This window comes from Solanum pennellii, chromosome 2 (genome assembly GCF_001406875.1).
Source record: "Solanum pennellii chromosome 2, SPENNV200".
In the NCBI taxonomy this organism is placed as follows: Eukaryota; Viridiplantae; Streptophyta; class Magnoliopsida; order Solanales; family Solanaceae; genus Solanum; species Solanum pennellii.
In genome coordinates, this window is record NC_028638.1 from 38,022,027 (window position 1) to 38,041,326 (window position 19,300).

Genomic DNA, 19,300 nt, shown 5'->3' on the forward strand with positions numbered 1-19,300 from the left:
TAGCTTAGCACTATATATAGACGCTATGGCAAACCCTATTCTGTAATTCTGTTCTTGCCTCTCCATAATAAAACTGCTCTCCCTCTTCCCCGTGGACGTAGCCAATTTATTGGTGAACCACGTAAATCTGTTGTCTTGTTTTTCGCGTTTATATTTTCTCGTATTATCTCAAATTCCGCATAACAAAATAAGTAAGAAGGGTTCTGGACATTTGAAAATAAAAATAACAAACTATACAGTTTGAAAATTGAAATGTTGTTATTACAATTTGAGCATCATAAATGCTCACCTTCTACGACATGAACATTTTGTCAAATAAGTTAGTTATAACAAATCCAGCGAAAACCTTGAAAACAGAAGCAGAAAAGAATGGCGTTAATGAACTTGAGTTGTAACATGTAAATTTTTTTCGCAGTTCCTAAAACATACTCCAAGAATGTAGAAAAGTAATGGGCTTTATTGAAGAAAAACCTGAATGCATCCAAGAATGTACACTGCATAGTAACGACGTCCATGAACTATCATGTCAGCGATCATAGCAAGGGTCATGTGTTAGGACCGAAAATAAGCAGGTGTGAACGCGGAAGCTAGCAATGCAAACCTCGAAAGACCACGAGTAAGAAGACAACGAGAAATATACCAAAAGATACAAAGATTTAACGTGGTTCGGTCAATCGACCTACGTCCACAAAGGAGATGAGTAATTCACTATAAATATAAGAGTACAAAATACAGAGAGAAAACAACCTCAACCAAATTCACTCAGAATACATGGGAGGTTCACACAAGTGATAACGTATCAAGCTTGTGACCCACAAATTCTCCCTCTAACCAAAACTCTCAAAGCCCTTAAGACTACATTGTGAATGCTGATTAAGTTAGAAGGAACATTCCTCTATTTATAGAGTCCTAAACCTTTTCCTACTAGAAAAAGGATTAGTCAATCCAAAACTTTTTCCTAAAAGGAAAACCTATTCATGGTAAGAAATTTAGGGCAAATAAAACCCAACATTATGGTCAATGATATGCACAGTGTAGCAACTAATGGTGTTGTGCATAACTACATCTGATTAGCTGATGTGATGTAGAAAACAGCTTCTGAGCTTGGTTAAGTTAATTGATCGACTAGAAGCTTGTGAAGTCGCTATATTCTAATTGCAACCAGACCTAGACGATGGAAATGGACCATCGTTATATCTTTTCCGATTCAGTTGAATACTAGTTAAGTTTCTTTCCTCTACTTTAATTGTCATAAGTTACATCAACTCGAGATGTCCATTGATGGAGCTCTCTTCATAAGATTAATAGTATCAAAATTTTCCTAATTTTGACATAATAAAGAATCTCCAGATTCAGGTAAATTTTCCTTATTTAATTGTTTTATCTCATTTCAAGTAGTTTAAGTTAACTTATTTCTGGAGCCAAACATGTATCTAGTTCACAATCAATTCGAGACAAGTTATCTATTCTTTTTATGTGCATCAATGATCACTGGACTTTTTTAAAAAAAAAAAGAAATTAGAGAACGAGGTGGTAGGTTGGGGGTATATTTATAAATAAGCCACACGTTGTTTAATATCTAACAATTGCAAGCTGCAACGCCCTGATGGAAGACCAATGTGTACCAAAATTTAAATGTTGTATTAATGTTTTTGCCACTACATTTTTATATTTATAAATCTAAAAAGTTTAATATTTATTGACAATTGAAGTCTACTTTTGCACAGATATGTTGGATCCTTCGCTTCACTATAGGGGAAAATCTAATGAGTTTGGCCATTTACCCTTATTTGGTACCGACGCTTGTGCACATGTTAATCCATTTTAGGAAAACGATAAAAAAAGGCCTTTAAAATTATAGAAAATTAATTAAAAAATTCTTCGTTTATAGTTTGACTCATAAATATTGTTACTGTCAATATTTTGATTCGAAAAACTAATTCCAACCTAATTATCTATTTTATACTCTAAAAATGAATCTGCTTTTCTTCCCTTAATATTATATAAAAAAAATTTTGTTATCTCACCATATAAATCATTTTTTTCAAATAATAATCTATATAATCTTCATATAATATAAAATTTTTATATTTTTCAATTATTTATTTAAAAAAAAATTACTTTATTCTAAATAACATAAATGCGACAAATATTTCAACAAACAATTCAAATCAAAGTAAAATTCGTGATAAACTTCAATTATAGCATGAATTTTGCATTATCATAAAAAAAGAAATATTTTAAATTTTTATATAAATATTTAACTTTCAAAATTGTTAAATATCTCCCATAATTGTTCTATTAATGCATTACGGAGTTTTTTAGATTAACGATTGCACCATGTAACCAATTATGTTGTATACTAATATACTTCCTCTATTCCATTTTAAACTATCGCATCAAGTATTTTCATGTTCATTAAAAGTGTAGTCTAATCACTCATCACTATAACATAAAAGTAAATTGCTTGAATTATCATGTAAATACATTCTTCATAGTAAAAAATAATTATAATTTTGAATTACATATTTAAAGTGATAAAAACTTCTAGAAAATCAAATTAGAAAGAAATGTTAATTCGAAGTAGAAATAATATATTTATCAATGATATATTTTTGGATATTATATTATTTAGAAAATAATTACAAATACTAGAAAATTGATTAATAGTCTTGAATAATATAAAAATAATTTAAAAAACACATACTTAAAGTGCTAACTTTTTTTATAAAATAAAAAATTACCAATTCGGAAAAAGGTAGTAACTTTTCAATGGTATATTACATAAGAAAATAATTACAATAATAGTGACTCAATTAATGATATTGTAAAAATAAAATTAAAAAAAAAAGTTAAAGGTCAATAGTATGAATAGATAGAGTACAAAGAGTATATGGAGAGTGATTATTTGGGTTGGAGATGGTCTGAGGAAGCATTTGGGAGGAAGACAGTCCAATGACCTTCCCAAGCCATGGGTGCACAAAAGACCATTTATGGGATACACGTATGATCACTACACTTCAATCGAGTTATTCTATTTGACCTCAAGAGGAGAGAGCAGAACAAATCCACCTTTTGAGTTAAACAGCTATGTCGAATCACTCTGTTGGAACAAATCAAAAAACAGAGGAAAGAAAAGGGAAGGAAGAGGCAGAACAAAGTCCAACTGATGCCAGGGGAGGGAGCATTTCTTAGAAATCTTCGACTCAAAACAGCTAGGTCGACTCTATTAGAAATTTAGAACAAATCAAGAAAACAAACTCTTAACATAACAAACTGAACGGATGTTAACAAAAACAGCCGAGCAGATGCCATCAGCAGTAGCTGTTAAGCATCGTTAAGTTCAGAAAAGAAAAGAAAAAACCCTGTAGACAGAACAAAAACACACAACAAAATATGCACATAACTGGCTTTGCATAATAGAACACGTTATTCTTGCCAAAGCCCAAATAGTTACAACTTAATGGCACTTGAACAAGATGAAAGCTCGCAGGTCCTTAACTTATATAACATATCCATTAAAGAAAGAGTTTAGATCCAAGACTGTGAATTAGGGCATTGAATTACTCCACATGGCAAGATAGAAAGTATGTCACCCGGATTTAGAAGATAGAAAAAAACAAAGTATAACGAAAATTCTAAGAGATTGAAGTACACTCTGTTTCATCCATGTCATTCATCAAACTCATGCATGTGATCCAACAGATAGTTTGCAGCCATCTCCTCATTTTTGTTGCATGCAAAATATACTTGCAACACCAAAGCTCGATCGAAACCCATAGCTTCAAGCTGTAAAGATCAACACCAACAAAGCAGAAATGAAAAGCAATATCACATCAGAATAATATTTCATATCTGCTAAAGCTCAGTGAAATATACATCACAAACTGAAAATGTAGAATTTGGAAGACAGAGCGACATTCATAATAGTTTTGCTTCTTTTTAGGTAAGTAGTGGAAGATCAAAAGACATGTGCAACTATTACTGTTGTACACAGACCCAATAGTCCTTCCAGTTAAATTCACATGCAATGCAGCATGAAACTACCAAGTAATGCTCCATCCAAAAAAAAAAAGAAGGTAATGCTCTATCAAGTTAGAGAAGCATTCTTGCTTTACCAGTTTGAGAGGATTCTCTGAAAAAACCTCAATCAATCTTTTTTATGAACTTGTGTAAAAAGAATACAAGCAAGAATGTTTCATGGAAACGTGGTAATGAGAAAGTAGAAACATCCCCTCAAGTGTCGGAGGTGGGAAATTGTGTTAAATGGCTTTAGGCACCCAAAGGTGAAGCATGGGTAGTTTGTGATGTGGTATGAAAATCATGGAGAGGCGAGGGTTCAAATCCTGGCAGAGACAAAGAACGATTTCTTCACACTTGCCCAGGTCTCGGTGAGCAGAATAACCAAATAGTTATGGCGGTAGAAGGTAGCATAGGCACCCGGTCGAATAATAGTGCACACAAATTTGGCCCGACCTCCACCATACTTGAAAAACAAAACAACACATCTTGACAAGTGTAACCTAATGTTTTCCACACAGATTACCATTTGGCTCTTAATATGAGGAAGAAGAGACTGTGAAAAGAGTAATTCCATATCAGTACGGTATAAGATTAAATGGAGTGCCAATAACTCGTTCACATGGTCATGGGGATTTAAGGCAGGAACTTGTGAATGAAAAGGGAGAACAGAATAATATGGCAAACTACACCTTACATTTGGCAGACAATATGGAAAGGGTAGGAATATTAGGTGTACTGAAAAAGGGGGAATACAAAAGCAGAATCAAGTATAACAGTTTGTGATAGCTGTGTTTATAGAGAAAGGCAGAATGTAGAGAAGGTGCTGAAATCTCATGGATTCATTAGTGCTCTCTGCATTAAGAATCCGTAAATGCATTTGTTGTGGAATATTACATAAAGTGGTTACTGAGCACAGCATTTAGAAATATAGCGGTACTGGAGATTACTCTTGTCAATAGTGTAAGCACTTTTGAAGCTTAAACACAGATATAGCACTTTTGAAGCTTAAACACAGATATAGCTGTTGAATATGACATCTAAATATGAAGGATCTGTTTTTTTAAAAAAAATCAAATATGAAGGATCTGAATGTAAAATAAATTCTCCAAGCTCTGGTATTTTTACACATCAGCACATGAAAAATCATGGACATAAAATGTGCATGCAGACTACCTAATGTTACATGCAAGAAAAATGAGTTAAGTTTAAAAAAAAACTGGTTTGGCACCCTCAGCACTTCAACTATCAAGTAATAATTTGCAAATCCTACCGTTGTCGTGTAAAAGGAAGCAGGAACAAGGCGTAGATTTGTCGTTAACATTCCAGTCTTACAGGAAAACTGTCATGAAATGAACTAGATCTAACAGAACCTGTAACCATGTGGCACAAGCTAAAAGATATATAAAGAACTTACTCGCTCAATAGCCTCACGCTCTTCAGGTGTGACAGTCACAGCTTGTGGTATAGCCCCTGCCGGCTGCCCAGGCACATTCCTGATAGTACCATATTATGACAAAGTCAGCCTCACATACAGATATGGAGATGTCAAAAAAAGGATTTTGGATGGCTAGAAGCGTAAGTTGCTGTGCCTCATATGCATCCAGCTCCCTAATTCAAAACAAGAAGTTCTCACCCTTCCCCCTCAACGGGTTCATTGATGAGGCGCAAGAAGTCAGCTTGATGCTCTTGAATCAGCCGCATCAGTTGAGGATTTTGCTTACCCAACTCCTGGAGCATTGGCTGCAGATAGAAAAAAATGACACCGTTCCAGTTTCCAGAAACCATTTGTAAAAGCTTTGAGCAAACAAAATTAAAAGCCTTATGTGTCCGTCTGCGTGTGAGATACCTGCAATATCTGTGGGTTTGCTTGCACCATTGCTCGGAGGGCTTGAAACTGTTGAGGGGAAAAGAGGTTAAAAAATTATACTTACAAATTAATTACCAATTTTACAGAAGTAGGATATGCACCTGTGGACTATTGCTTAAGAAATCCAAATTTCCAGCTGCAGCATTTGAACCCACATTTGGAAGGCCCTGATGGTAAATTTGAGATAATTTTTAGCATTTTAGATAAAATGTGAGAAGCACAAACTTAAATTTTCTGGTGGATTTCACCACCTGAGGAAAGAGATCCAAAGGATTAGCATTTGGCCCACTGGACGGAACAGCTGGCTGTGAAGCCTGAACAGGGGGATTTACAGCCTGTCCGCTAGCAGGAGCAGCAGGTGGGATTTCTGCTTGCTCAGGAATACCCTGAATGATAACGTCAATAAAAAGATGTGATATTAGAAGACAAAAGGAGATACTAGAATCTATCACAACACAAGCACTAACTGCCAACAGAATATGGACATTTTCCTACTTTCTGAACTACTTATATTTTCTGGGGAAAGTAACTTCAAGAGAACATGAAGCTTCAGGAATGATATGCGTTCAATGCACAAAGTAAAGAACTTAATCAATTGTGAACTCACAGAGTACAGGTATTCAATAGCTCTCTCTGGATTGTTATATGCAGCCCGTAGAGCACGCACAACCGTATCCCGTTCCCAACTTCCACCACCCATATCAAGAATCTGTTGAACCGTAGTTTCCAAGGTACTTCCAGCAACAAGGTTTGATGCCGCTTGACCATACACGTCTGTCAGGGGACTGTTTGACAAAGACAGCAACATAAAGAATGACCAAGCTAATCACATAGCATGACCAAAAAGTAATTTTCTAGTCCAACATGTTATGATGTACTCACTTAGCGGCAGCTGGAGCTGGAGCTGGAGCTGCAGCAGGAGCAGGAGTTGGAGCAGGAGCAGATTGTGCACTAAAAAACCAAATAAGCTTAAGCTAACTAAACCACAAACAAAAGAATTGATTCTAAGCATCTTCCAACTAACAGCAAAAAGTTATGGGGAACAGAAACTCACGGTGCCACACTTGCAGCAGTTGCTTGAGGTGCTACTGTCTGTGTAGGTTGGCCTGTGGTTGCAGGCTGGGCCTAGTCAAACAGATAACATCAGCTAACCATTACAAATTCATACAACCATCTTTAGATTGTTCAAAGCACAAGATGGCAGACTTCAAGTACCCCAGAACAGCTCAAGTAATATAATCATTACACAAGCCTCAGCAAAATCACTCTCTCAGCTCATAGATCAACTATAAAACTCATAAACCAAACATGTGTCTCCAAATATACAAGTACAAGTGTAGGTTACAAAAACAAACAACATTCATCACATGTTTTTAGCAACAGGAAAACAACGGAACAGATGTCATCACTCATCAGCTCCCAAATAACCATTATAGATTCATACAATCATCTTCAAATGGTTCACAGCATAAGATATAAGGCTCAAGTGCCTCAGAATAGCACAGGTAATATAATCATTTCACAAGACTCATAAAAATCACTCTCTTTCATCCCATGGTTCAGCTACAAAACTCATAAACCAAACATCCATCTCCACATATACAATTACAGGTGTAGGCTACAAAAACAAGCATCATTCAACACATGTTTTGCAACAGGCAAACAAAAAATATTAGATGAAGGTAGTAATCACAACAACACTTATACACATTTAATTTAAAGGAAGTTGAATTCAATCTCAATTGTCTCACTAGAAACAGAAAGTGCATTAAAGAAGTCAGAAGTCAGCAAGTAAAGCTCTCACCGAATTTGAAGGTGCAGGCTGTGTAGCTGAGGTTCCACTTGCTGAAACCTTATTCTACAATAATCATGGGAGGAAAAAAATTGGAGGTGAACCATTATCAGCCAACAGAAACAGATAATATATATTCACACAGTTCATGGAAGCATGAAGTACCCTTAAAATCATCTGGGAAGAACAGCTATTTCATTCCAAACTATAGACAAACCCTTTATAAAGCACATGCTTAAATAGTTAAATTACTTTGAAGAATAGGTACCTTGGAAAGCATTATGACGACAAAACTATTTTCAGCAACTTTGTTTTCCTCCAATGTTGTGGGGTCCTTGAGAACTTTACCCTGGTGGATAAGCATCTGTTGAGCAGCGGGGTAGACATCTTGACCTTGAGCTGTTTCTATGCTTTTCTTCACGTCAGCAACCTAAATATTTATTATGTGGAGCAAATCAGTTTGTACGACAGAGGAAAAAGAGAGAAAGAAATCATTGACAAAGAAGTTACAAACATGATTACATTTGGGACTTCGTTTAAAAGTAAAATGACGAGATCAACGTTTGCAATGCTATTCTGATTTTGTTTTTATTGCTATATTTACTCTATTTTTAAACAAGAAAGGGTGTAACATGTGAATGTACACAAAGAGGACTTCAACTATGGAATAAGAATAAACAGGAAGAAGGCAAATTAGGAAGGTGAAGTAGCTGTAAATGCCGCACAAGCTCTTCAACCCTGTCTGCACAATATTCTTAGCACCAAAACAACGGAACGAAAACCACTAAGAGACCAAAAGAAAAAAAAAAGCAGTATCAACGAAAAGCCAACAGAAAAGAAAAAAAACATAGAAGTGTGTCTCCTAATTCGCCGTATGCAGGACCATCTCATACAATGTAATTTCAATTCTCGTCTTTTACCTCTAGAAAAATTGGCTTGAGTAGTTGTAGCTTCAAGAACATCCGAGTCAAGACAGAATTGCACTCATGAGGGTCTTATAGGGAAGTGGGTCCTATGACGTGCTTAATAAAGAGGCAGTAGCCCTAATTCAACCCTAAAAACTACCAGTACAAGATTTGGACCGTACTACATCCTCAGAAATAGAGAAACTCCATTAACAAATCAAATGGCTCCGCTAACATTAAACAAAACAACTAAAATCACCCCCTAGTCCAAACTCAATTGAAAACTAGAAGTCACTCCAAACTCTTCCAAAGAAAAAACAAGAAATTGTTTCCTTATAAGTTTAGGGACTTGCAATAAAGCTTCCACCAGTTTAACTTATGTAGAAACTAATTTATTTGCTTATTTTCATAATCGCGGTGTCCGTACCAGCCTTCGGACACCTCAACTAAGTCTACCGGATAAATGCCACCTCACACTAAGGCTTAGGACAACTCATCATAGTACTAGATATATAGCATGGCACTACAGAATCTACTCAGCAATAAATAATCATTCAGCTGAATCCAAATTCAATTCGACTTGAAGAATTCACATAAAATCACTCAGCAGCATTAAATACCATCAATTCACGAATCAAAACAAATCAATAATACTTGAAACAACCCCTCCCAAACCATGTACCATTAGAACCCTAAAATTCACAAACAAAGTCGCCACTGACATTGATTGGAACTATATATATAGTTCTTTTTGTTACAACTCTACATTGATACTCCAGAGGAGCAGTCAGCGACTTTTTTTAGTGGTCGATGACTTAAAACCCCGAATCTACATCAGCCGCTAGGAAACCCTAATCAGAGCTCAATCGCCGCTTAAAACAACTCAATTTGATAATTGAACACAATTCACAAACAAAAAAACATGAAAGCATGTATATCATACAAAACAAAAAGATAAATAGAGATCGATAGTTACCGTGTCTTCGGGTTTCACTTCGATCTCGAAGTGCGTGCCTTTCAAAGTCTTCACAAAAATCTTCATCTTCAAAAGCTTGTTTGCACGTCCTTCCACTTACGACGCCGGCGCCCTGCAACTTCCGGTCACTGCCGGCGATGAATTTGTAAAGTTAACGAATGTGTATATAGAAAATTTAGCAGATAGAAGAAAGGCTTAAGCAGAAAGTTTACACTGAAAAGGGTTTTTTAATGTCTTTAACACGCTTTATATACCTGGAAAAAAAAGAGGGTAGTGATTTGGTTACCTCTGGGTCTCGTGACAGCTCAGAACAAACCAATAATGTGAAGCCACGTCAGGTACAGCGGTGTTGGTAAATCATCTCTTAATATCATTTTTATTTCTATTAAGGACTATAATATTACCCTACTATCTTTATTTTATTGACAAATATACTTGATTAATAAATAAAAAAACTAAATCTCTTCTATTTGGACAATAATATTGTACTTTTAAAATAATACATTTATTAACCCTTTAACCCAAATTTTATATTGGGTAAAAAAATAATACAATGAGATTTTATTTTTTTTCTATGAAAATTTTTATAGTAATTCATTATAAACTCATCCAAATACTTTTACATTTCTTGCACAGACAACATTTATTTGATGTACATGAACAATTAAATATTGAAAAAAAAATCAATTTTATAGCAAATTTTTATACTACATTAATATTCATGAGTATTTGCTTGAAAAAAAAAAAGAGTATTTGCTTATATGTCAACTTCTCTTCCTACAAAAATTTAGTTTTGCTCTATTGAGGGAATAATTAGTTTAGTTCCTTGAGATGGTGCCTTCTCCCTAAGGACTCGGACTGTTTTATTGTCTTAAATCTTTGATATGCTTGTCTCTGTTTCTTCGTGTTGATACGGTTAAAAATATACAATAATTCGTATAATAGGTTTATTTGTCATAAAATGTGAATATCTCTTTTTCACAATATTAAAATAGATTTTTGGTAGACATCGAAAAAGGAAGCGAAAATAATTTACTAATCATGGCTCTATCTACTCATTAGAAAAAGAATAAAGAATTTTGCATATGGGGTCAACATATAGTCCGGAGAAGAGTGAGAGGGGGCCAACGAGCCTTCTCTCGTTGTTATTTTTGGACAACCCATCTTATCTTTCTCCTTTGCTAATCTGGTGAGATCAAATTTCTAGAATAAAGTGAAGTGATGGGACTTCTTTCAAGTTCTTCCTCATAAGAATCTCAAGTCACTCTCGACGCTGAGTGTAGAGATGAGAATAATAATTCAATATATAGTTACAACTCCAGTATAAAAAAAACATATTAATCTTGGAGTTGTGAATGATTGGGACAACTAGTTCTAAGATAATTTTAGTATATTTTCTTTAACAAGTTGTAATCATTAATTATGCCGATAAATGAGAGAAGGAGAATACACTATCCATCAATTCAAATGTACTATAGTTGTCTGCCCTCATCCTACCAAATAAGAAGGTAATCTTCATTCAATAGAATGCTATCCTAAAAAAGAATCGATTAGTACTCGAAAATAGATGACTTTATCCTTTTGAAAAGATCCTCATTTTCTGGAGGTCAAATCTTTCTTGAAGCAACCATCAACCCTTGAAGATCCTATCGATCAATTGCGACTCTTTCAATTGTATATATATCATTAATGAAAATTCAAATAACAAGGTATCAGTTTTATTATTATTATTATTATTATTTGTTTTGAGATTGACTTAGAGAGTGTTCGCTCAACTTTAAGTAGTTTTTATCCCTCAAGAGTGTTTGAATATTTTTAAAACGACTTAAAAAAAAGTTAAAAGTAGGAATCCCCTGCTATTCATTTTTTAACTTGAAAGTTACCAAAATTTGACTTTTTAAGAATTATTTCTTTTACAATAAGCCAAATGCTCCCTAGGTTTTTCGTATATCTTAATGAAACCTAAAATCTCACTCCCTTGCTTTCTTCTTTTGATAAACTAGTTTGCATATCTTTTCATTTGACGTTCATTCCTGATTTGGGAAGTGCCCACTTTCTTCTATGTCAGCAATAAGTTGATAAGCTTTACTAATTAATAAATGAATTATTAAATCTAGAGTAACATAGGAAAATAAACGAATCTCTTTGTATTATTTTTTATCGGATCGAAATTTCAATTAGGTTAAAGGGTTAATAAATGTATTGTTTTTTTTAGAAAAGGTTTAATGGGACATGAAATCTAACTATGATAGAAAATGGTTTTACTATGTCAATATATTTTGATAAATGTAGGGATAATTGGATGAAATTATAATCCTAAAAAAAAATCAAAAACAATAGTAGGGGCAATTTTTCAAATATGGGTAATCATTTTAATATTTACTCTCGTCATACAAATGTATTTATTTGATACAAGTGTGTGCGGATTTTATTTGAATTAAATAAAAAAATCAAATCGAATAGAATACTTTTGTCGCAAGTTCAACTATATTTTTGAATGACTATTATGTATTGTTATTTTTCTTTCATATTTTATCATATTGTTTTGTATTATATTATATTAGAAAAAGGCATAAAAAAAATTTTAAACTTGTCCCGAGAAATCAGTTATATGTTTAAGCTATTATGATGGTCTATTACATACATTTACTATTTAAAATGAATTTAATATCACCCTAAGACATGTAGCACCACTCTCACAGTATATGGTGTATTACACATGTCACCACATCAACACTAATTCAGAGCCACATCGAATTTATGATTTTTTATATTACTTTTATTTTGTTTTCTTCATTAATTAACTTTTCTTTTGTCAACTCTATTTTACACTAACTAATCCAATAATCTCTAATTAAGTATTAAAATTCTCTAATTATCACATCTTCTTCATCGCTAAATCTAACTCATTTTATCTCAATCTCATCAGAAAAAACCATTCCTTTAAATTTATATCACTATTCACTTTGTCTTCTCCGACGAAGAACAACCAACCCATCAACACCACAAACGCACCTCCACAATACCATTCCCTCTTATTTTCCTAAACCATTAGCCACCTAAGATCCACCTTAACCACCACAAAATAGTCACTCAAAATCCCAAATCAATCACCGACAAACACCGAATTAAATTTCTCTTTACCTTTTCGATTTTATTAGTAGGATTTCTTTTAGAGGTGTTTCGGCAAGCTCAATGCTTCAACCATTGCTCTGATGACTTTTCAATGAGCTCCACGCTTTCAAATCTAAACAAACAACAAACAACACCAGTATTATACTCACATTGATGTGATACTTTGAGGTTGTGATGGAAAATAAAATAAATATAAAAAAAAATTGTGAAGAAGAGTTTTTTACTTTTTATTTCATTTTTTGTCACGTCAGTTTAGGTGGTAAACAAAAATCATTTTTAAGTAGTAAATGTATGTAATAAGTCGCTATTAGTTTCATTTCTGAATTATTGATAGTTTTAAAAGTACAAGTTACTTCACTAACTGAACTTAAATACACTTCTGAATCTTGCAACATGAATGAAATACAGCGCTAAGTTTTCATTTTGTTTAAGGGTACTTTTAACATTTCTCTCAACTTTTTATTAAGAGGTTCATTGTCCTACGAGAATTTGAGCCCACTTATTATATAATTGGATGTATCTAAATTTAATTAGTCAAGTAGACTAGTAGAGAAATGCTTGTAAGCTGTCAAACTAAAATTGCATCAAATTTCGACGTGTTTTCAATACTTTCCTCTTTTTTTTAAAAAAATAAGGATAGTAAAAATCTAACCAAAAATATAAAATACAAAAGCTGCCCTAAATATAATTGACTTGGAAAATAAAAATACGTGTAACGTATATCATGTTAAACCAAAAATATACCATTAAAAAAAGTTGAAATTAAACCTGCTAAGATGAAAATTTTAGGTGCTTATATTGTTTGTAAATTATAGATACTTTATTTATTATATGAGACAAATGATACGTTATTTGTTGTACTGACGGACTGACCTCATATATTTTGTGCTTGATCTTTTTTACTTTTAGTGTATGGTCTTATTAAATTAAAATAATAAGACTTAAATTGAATGTCTAACTATTTCTTTCTCTGTTATAAATCGCAATGGTCAAAGCAATTTATACAAAAACTTATAAATAAGTCAAATATTAAAATTTTCACGTGCAAAGCATAAATAAAAGAAAAAATTACACTATTAAGCATTAAAACTGTAGCTATAACCTGTAATGTAAATTATAGCTAACAAGCCTAATTAGATTTATTTTTATGGCTATATGTGAAATTTTTCCTAAATAAAATAGTACATGTTAATGGAAGATAATTAAAAGGTTGGTGTACATATAAATGTAATTACTTGTATTTTAAATTCAAATGATTGTTTTGAAAAGAGAATTTGCTATCTCAGATCTAAACCCAATAAACAGGATAAAAAAAAGAGCTATTTTCATGATTAATTCATAAGCTTTCACTTTTAAAATTTTCCTTTATATATACCATGCATGTACATTAATTAAAGATTATCTTTTTATGAAGAAAATGTCCTTTAGTTTGTATTTTAAAATATCTTAATCATAGTCACTAACTCACTATATATACTTTATCCCACGTGAGCTTATGATTAAAGTGTATTATTTTGATGTTGGGGGTTATAGTTTACTTGTGAAAGAATTTTCTTTAAACACTCCCTACAAAATTAATTTTGGCATCAAAATAATACTAAATATACATTTTGGGCATCTGATCTAGATCAGAGAAATTATATCATTTTTCTCTTCACGAATTTTTGCAGGTGAAATTTTTTATGAAACAAAAATATAGGTGCGCTTATGATTGACATATTTGTATGAGCAAAAATTTAAATAAATTTTCTTAAACTCTTTCTTGAATATTAATGTACTTGAATCTAAATATATTTAATTTCTTGAATTCTTCTTTCTAGGTTGAAATACGAGTTCGCAGCGATTTTGCTTTTTCCGGTGGAGTGAATCGCTGTTGTTCCAGCGATTTTACCGTTTTGGTTAATATAAAATTTTATATACCATTTTGAAATTTTTATTAATATTTTATACCCTTTAGGCTCCGAACTCGTTGAAATACTTGATAATATAATAATTAATAAGCATATAAATCATTAATCAAGAATCACCAACAAAAATATAAAATACAATAAGCTTCAATATATTAGAATTGAACAATAAAAAGTTTGAAAATTAAAGGAAAAATAAAATTCGTCTATGACTTTTGAGGTAAACTATCTAGCTCTAAATGAAACTGTAGAGGTAGGACGAGAGAAAAAACTAAGTTCCCAATTGGTACCTCGAAAAATATTACAATAAGAAAACTATTGTGAGATACTTCGTTTTCCTCCAATGTTTTTGTGTCCTCCAAAATTTTACCCTTGTAACTGTGGATACGCATTTGTTGTGCATCAGAGTAAAAAACTTGACCTAGAGCTGTATTTATGCTTTTCTTCACATCAGCCACCTAAATATAATTTAGTTTATGTAACAAATCAGTTTGTGCAACAGACGTAAAAAAGAGAAAGCCATTTTAAAGTACGTGATCATAATTTAATTCTAAAAGATAGTGCATATTCAATTAAAATCAATTTGATAATCGAGCATAAACTATAATATAAAAAAAAATAGAGAAGAGATCGATAGTTACGGTATGTTTAGGGTTCACTTCGATCTCGAATTGCGTGCCTACTAAAGTCCTCACAAAAATCTTCATATCCAAAAAAAAAGCTTGTTTACACGTCCAATCAATGAATATGTAAAAACGATATATGAAGGTGAACGAATTATGTGCGATTTATATAAGGTTTTAATTTGGTTACCACTTCCTAATAAATATAGGATTATAATATTGCCCTAACTATCCTTATTTATTATTTTTCAAAATATTCGTATTTCTCTATTTGGATACTATGTCACATTAAAATTTTAGTTTATAATGCTTCTATAAAAAGATGTATTTTAGATTTTTAGGGGGTGACTAAATTGTTTCGGGAAATAACACATTGAGGGTCAAAAAAAGGAAAAAGAAAATCTACACGACTTTAAAATATCTTTTAATAAATAATTCTTATTTTAGGGATATTGTTTATTTATTATCATTTATAGCAATATATAACAATACTATAATAAATCTGTAATATATATTAAAAGTGAATTATTTATGCAATATATGTGTTATAACTATTATAAAATAATAGGGAAAAATATAATATGATTGTATTATATGTGTTTTATAAATTTCTTTGTAATATGTAATAGAACTGTTTTTTTAATGTATTAAAACTTTTTTTCAATGTTCAAAAGTGAACAGGTGAAAAGAAGATCATTTTATTGTTATAAATGATAAATATTTTATTAATATAATATTTTTATGTAAGTTTCCCAAAGAATAATTGGAATAAACGAATTTTACACTTGAAAGGATTTTTGCACTTAGAATACGAAGAAAAAAAATTAATTAAATTAATCCAATGAAAAATTTCAACTATAAACTCAATTATCACGTTTATGTGAAAATTTTCACACGAATCCTACAAGAAACCTGCACTTAATGATGGAAGGAAAACTGATTTACATTTAACCCGCATAAACTCGCAACCTGTCACACCAATTTTTTATTTTTATTTTTAAAAAAGAGAAACTTATCGAAATTTTACTAGTTTACGAGTTAATTTAAATATACACTAATTTATAATGTTATGAGTCTTAAAAATTTTAATGTGTTCAGATATGTTCAAATACATATATATCAGGATACACAAGGCTAAAAATTAAGTGTAATTTATTCTAAATATATTATTACCAAATAAATTTACATGTGTCTAAAATATAACAAATCATACTTCCTTCTCTCGCCTCCCTCCTATTTTTCTTGTAATTATTATGTATTTAAATATTTAATATATCAGATACGTGTGAATCACGATTCGCACTAAATACCTTCCCCTAGTTTGGTAAATAACTGCTTGCATTTATTAAGCATTGTGCACTTGGTTCATTTTATAACATAGCACTGTTGTCTTGCAATAATACAGTGGTTGGTTGGCTCGTCATAATTTATATATACATAACCATAGCCATAATTTAGTATATTTTCCTTCTCATTTGTTAGGTTTGTTCACTCGTTAATTAGTTAGGCTTTTATTTCTGGTATAAACTAGTCAAGCATATACAAAGCTAGTCACGTTTTATATTATTTGACTCTTATTTTTTAAATAGTTTTAAATTTTTTATTTAAATTTAAAATTAAAAAGTAACAATTTGGTATAGAGTATAATTTTTCTTATTCTGAGTAGATAAATTAAAAATTTTATAACATCATCAGTAAAATTGATTTAACAAAATACATCTCTATTTTAATTTTTCTTCAAAGGTATACATATTTAGCTTTGAACATTGTTTGATTTCATAAGTATATAGAGAATTAGCCTTATCGAAATCTCGTTAAAGCACTTGTACTTTAGGCTTACGTAGATAATTTCTATATATGTCATCTCATAAAATATATTATTCGATTTACCGCATATCAAAACTTAAAAATTATTAAAAACCTTAATATTAACAAAGTTGATTCATGCGAAATGATTTGATAAAGTTGAACTGTCATTAATATCATTATTTGATCTTGTTAAACTTAGATTTGGGATCTCCAAGTTACCGTTACAATGACATGTGATCATAATTTTATTATCCTTAATGGTCTTTTAACTAGCTCTCTAGTAATTTCTTTTATAATTAGTGGATCCGATACATTATTAAATGATTTAACATAATTAATCAATTGATATGATAATCACATTCTCTTCGTCATATGTTATGCGATTCTTCTTTATACATAACTAATAAAATAATTGTGCGGGAATTTAATGTAACGATATTTATAAAATAATATTTAAAATATGTCTATTACTAAAACTAAAATATTATACTATCTTACATAGAAGATTACATAGTAACAAACATTAATAATGTAAAGGAAGATGATAATTATAACATCTTATCATTTATCCTTTAATCAGTCATCTTATATATGCTTTTATAATTTATCCTTATGCTGCCAAGAATTGTGTCTATTTGATATTTTGGGGGAATCAAATGATCATCAAAGATGATATTAAAATTTATAATAAATAGATTATCGTTCGTAAAAGAATAATTTTAAAAGACGGATAAAAGTGAACAAATATTTTAATTCTTACGTGTAGAATGTTCAGTCATATGGTATGCTTTACATATATCATTTTAAATTTCCCAATTTAAATGTATCAAAAGTAATTATTAAAATGAAAAATTAAAGGGAAAATGTATCATATAGTACAATAATTCAACTTACTATATACCCCCTCCGTCCGGCATTGTTTGTCATGGTTTTTATTTTTAGAGTCAAACTATAAAAATTTTGACGAACATTTTAAGATGTATTTTTTCATCATATTAATATACAAAAAAATGTAATTTTTAATACTTTTCATATAGTTTTAGAATATCTAATTTTTTTTTTAAAATATCAAATTAATATGATCTAATTTACCTTTGAAAATTAGTCAAATTGACTTTCGATAAGCGCAACATGACAACAATTCCGGACGGAGGGAGTATACATGAAAGGGAAAATATTACACAAAACTATTAAGTTTATTTGGGTGTTTTTTTTTAAAAAAAAAAATCAACATACCAGAGTGATGAAAGTTAATTCGTAACTAAAATTTCGGCAGAGAAAACTTGTGTGAATACTCAATTAACATGTGTTATTTAATATGTACTAACAAATATATATAACAATAATTTTGCAGAAACATATAAAACAAAGTACAAAACAAACACACCAAGATCTGTAATATAATGAAAGAGAAAGGAAAAAAATTGAGTTCATTGATTGCACAGTGTACCCTTACAAAAATCATTTCCCTCTAATATTCGAGGTTTGAAGGAATAAATCCTCTCATGATAGAATAATTCTATTCAGAAATGTGTTGATACAAAAATAATATTTAACTATGCAGAAAAAAAAGTTCAGAATTTTCGTTGTTTTAAAAGGAGATAAAATTCCTATATTTATAGAAAACAAAGGATAGTGTGAACAAATATTTATTGTGTGGAAAGATCACAATTCTTTGGAAAAGGTACAACTCTTCGAAAAAGTACAGAACCTTTCATAAAAGTTAAAACTTTTCATAAAAGTCATAATTTTTCATAAAAGTCACAACTCTTCATAAAAATCACAATTTTTCGTAAAAGTCACAGCTCTTTATAAAAGTCACAATTTTTCATAAAAGTCACAACTTTTCGTAAAAATCACATTTCTTCATAAAAGTCATAACTTTTTTTTTATAAATTATGTCTTTTCATGAAAAAGAAAAACTATTTTTGAAAATAAATAAATTTAAAAAGAAATATTAGCTTGTGATGGTATCACTTAAATAAGTCTAAAACTTTCTTTTATATAAATATATGATATTTTTAACTTGTTTTATTATCGTTTGACAGTCAAAATATATATATGGGAGAATGATTTCGACCAAAACAGAAAGTTAGACTAGACTTATCATTAATAAAAGCCGATATTGATTCTCAAATCTCAAGCATGCTGGAATGCGTACATGAAAAATTATATGAATTTGTTTCTTGGATAAATAAAGATATTTATATTAAAAACACTTAGTAGGTGTTTGATCATACAATAACATATCATGTCATGAGAT

The 19,300-nt window shown here is 31.0% G+C and overlaps 1 protein-coding gene across 3 annotated transcripts; it reads right to left on the reverse strand.

Annotated features, from left to right (window-relative positions):
- Nucleotides 1-3,397: 3,397 nt before the first annotated feature.
- Nucleotides 3,398-9,792, reverse strand: LOC107011483 (ubiquitin receptor RAD23c). Of its 3 annotated transcripts, none has more exons than XM_015211007.2 (12): nt 9,564-9,792; nt 7,951-8,112; nt 7,695-7,748; nt 6,945-7,009; nt 6,773-6,841; nt 6,498-6,675; nt 6,142-6,276; nt 5,992-6,057; nt 5,870-5,917; nt 5,657-5,763; nt 5,438-5,516; nt 3,398-3,789 (listed from the first exon to the last, which is right to left on the reverse strand). In XM_015211007.2, the coding sequence occupies exons 1-12, from the start codon at nt 9,627-9,629 to the stop codon at nt 3,673-3,675; spliced, it is 1,146 nt and encodes a 381-aa protein (XP_015066493.1). In that variant the 5' UTR covers nt 9,630-9,792; the 3' UTR covers nt 3,398-3,672. The 3 variants fall into 3 exon arrangements, with proteins under 3 accessions (XP_015066493.1, XP_015066492.1, XP_027770546.1); XM_015211006.2 differs by having other exon boundaries at nt 6,945-7,015; nt 9,564-9,791; XM_027914745.1 differs by lacking the exon at nt 7,695-7,748 and having other exon boundaries at nt 6,945-7,015.
- Nucleotides 9,793-19,300: the final 9,508 nt, after the last annotated feature.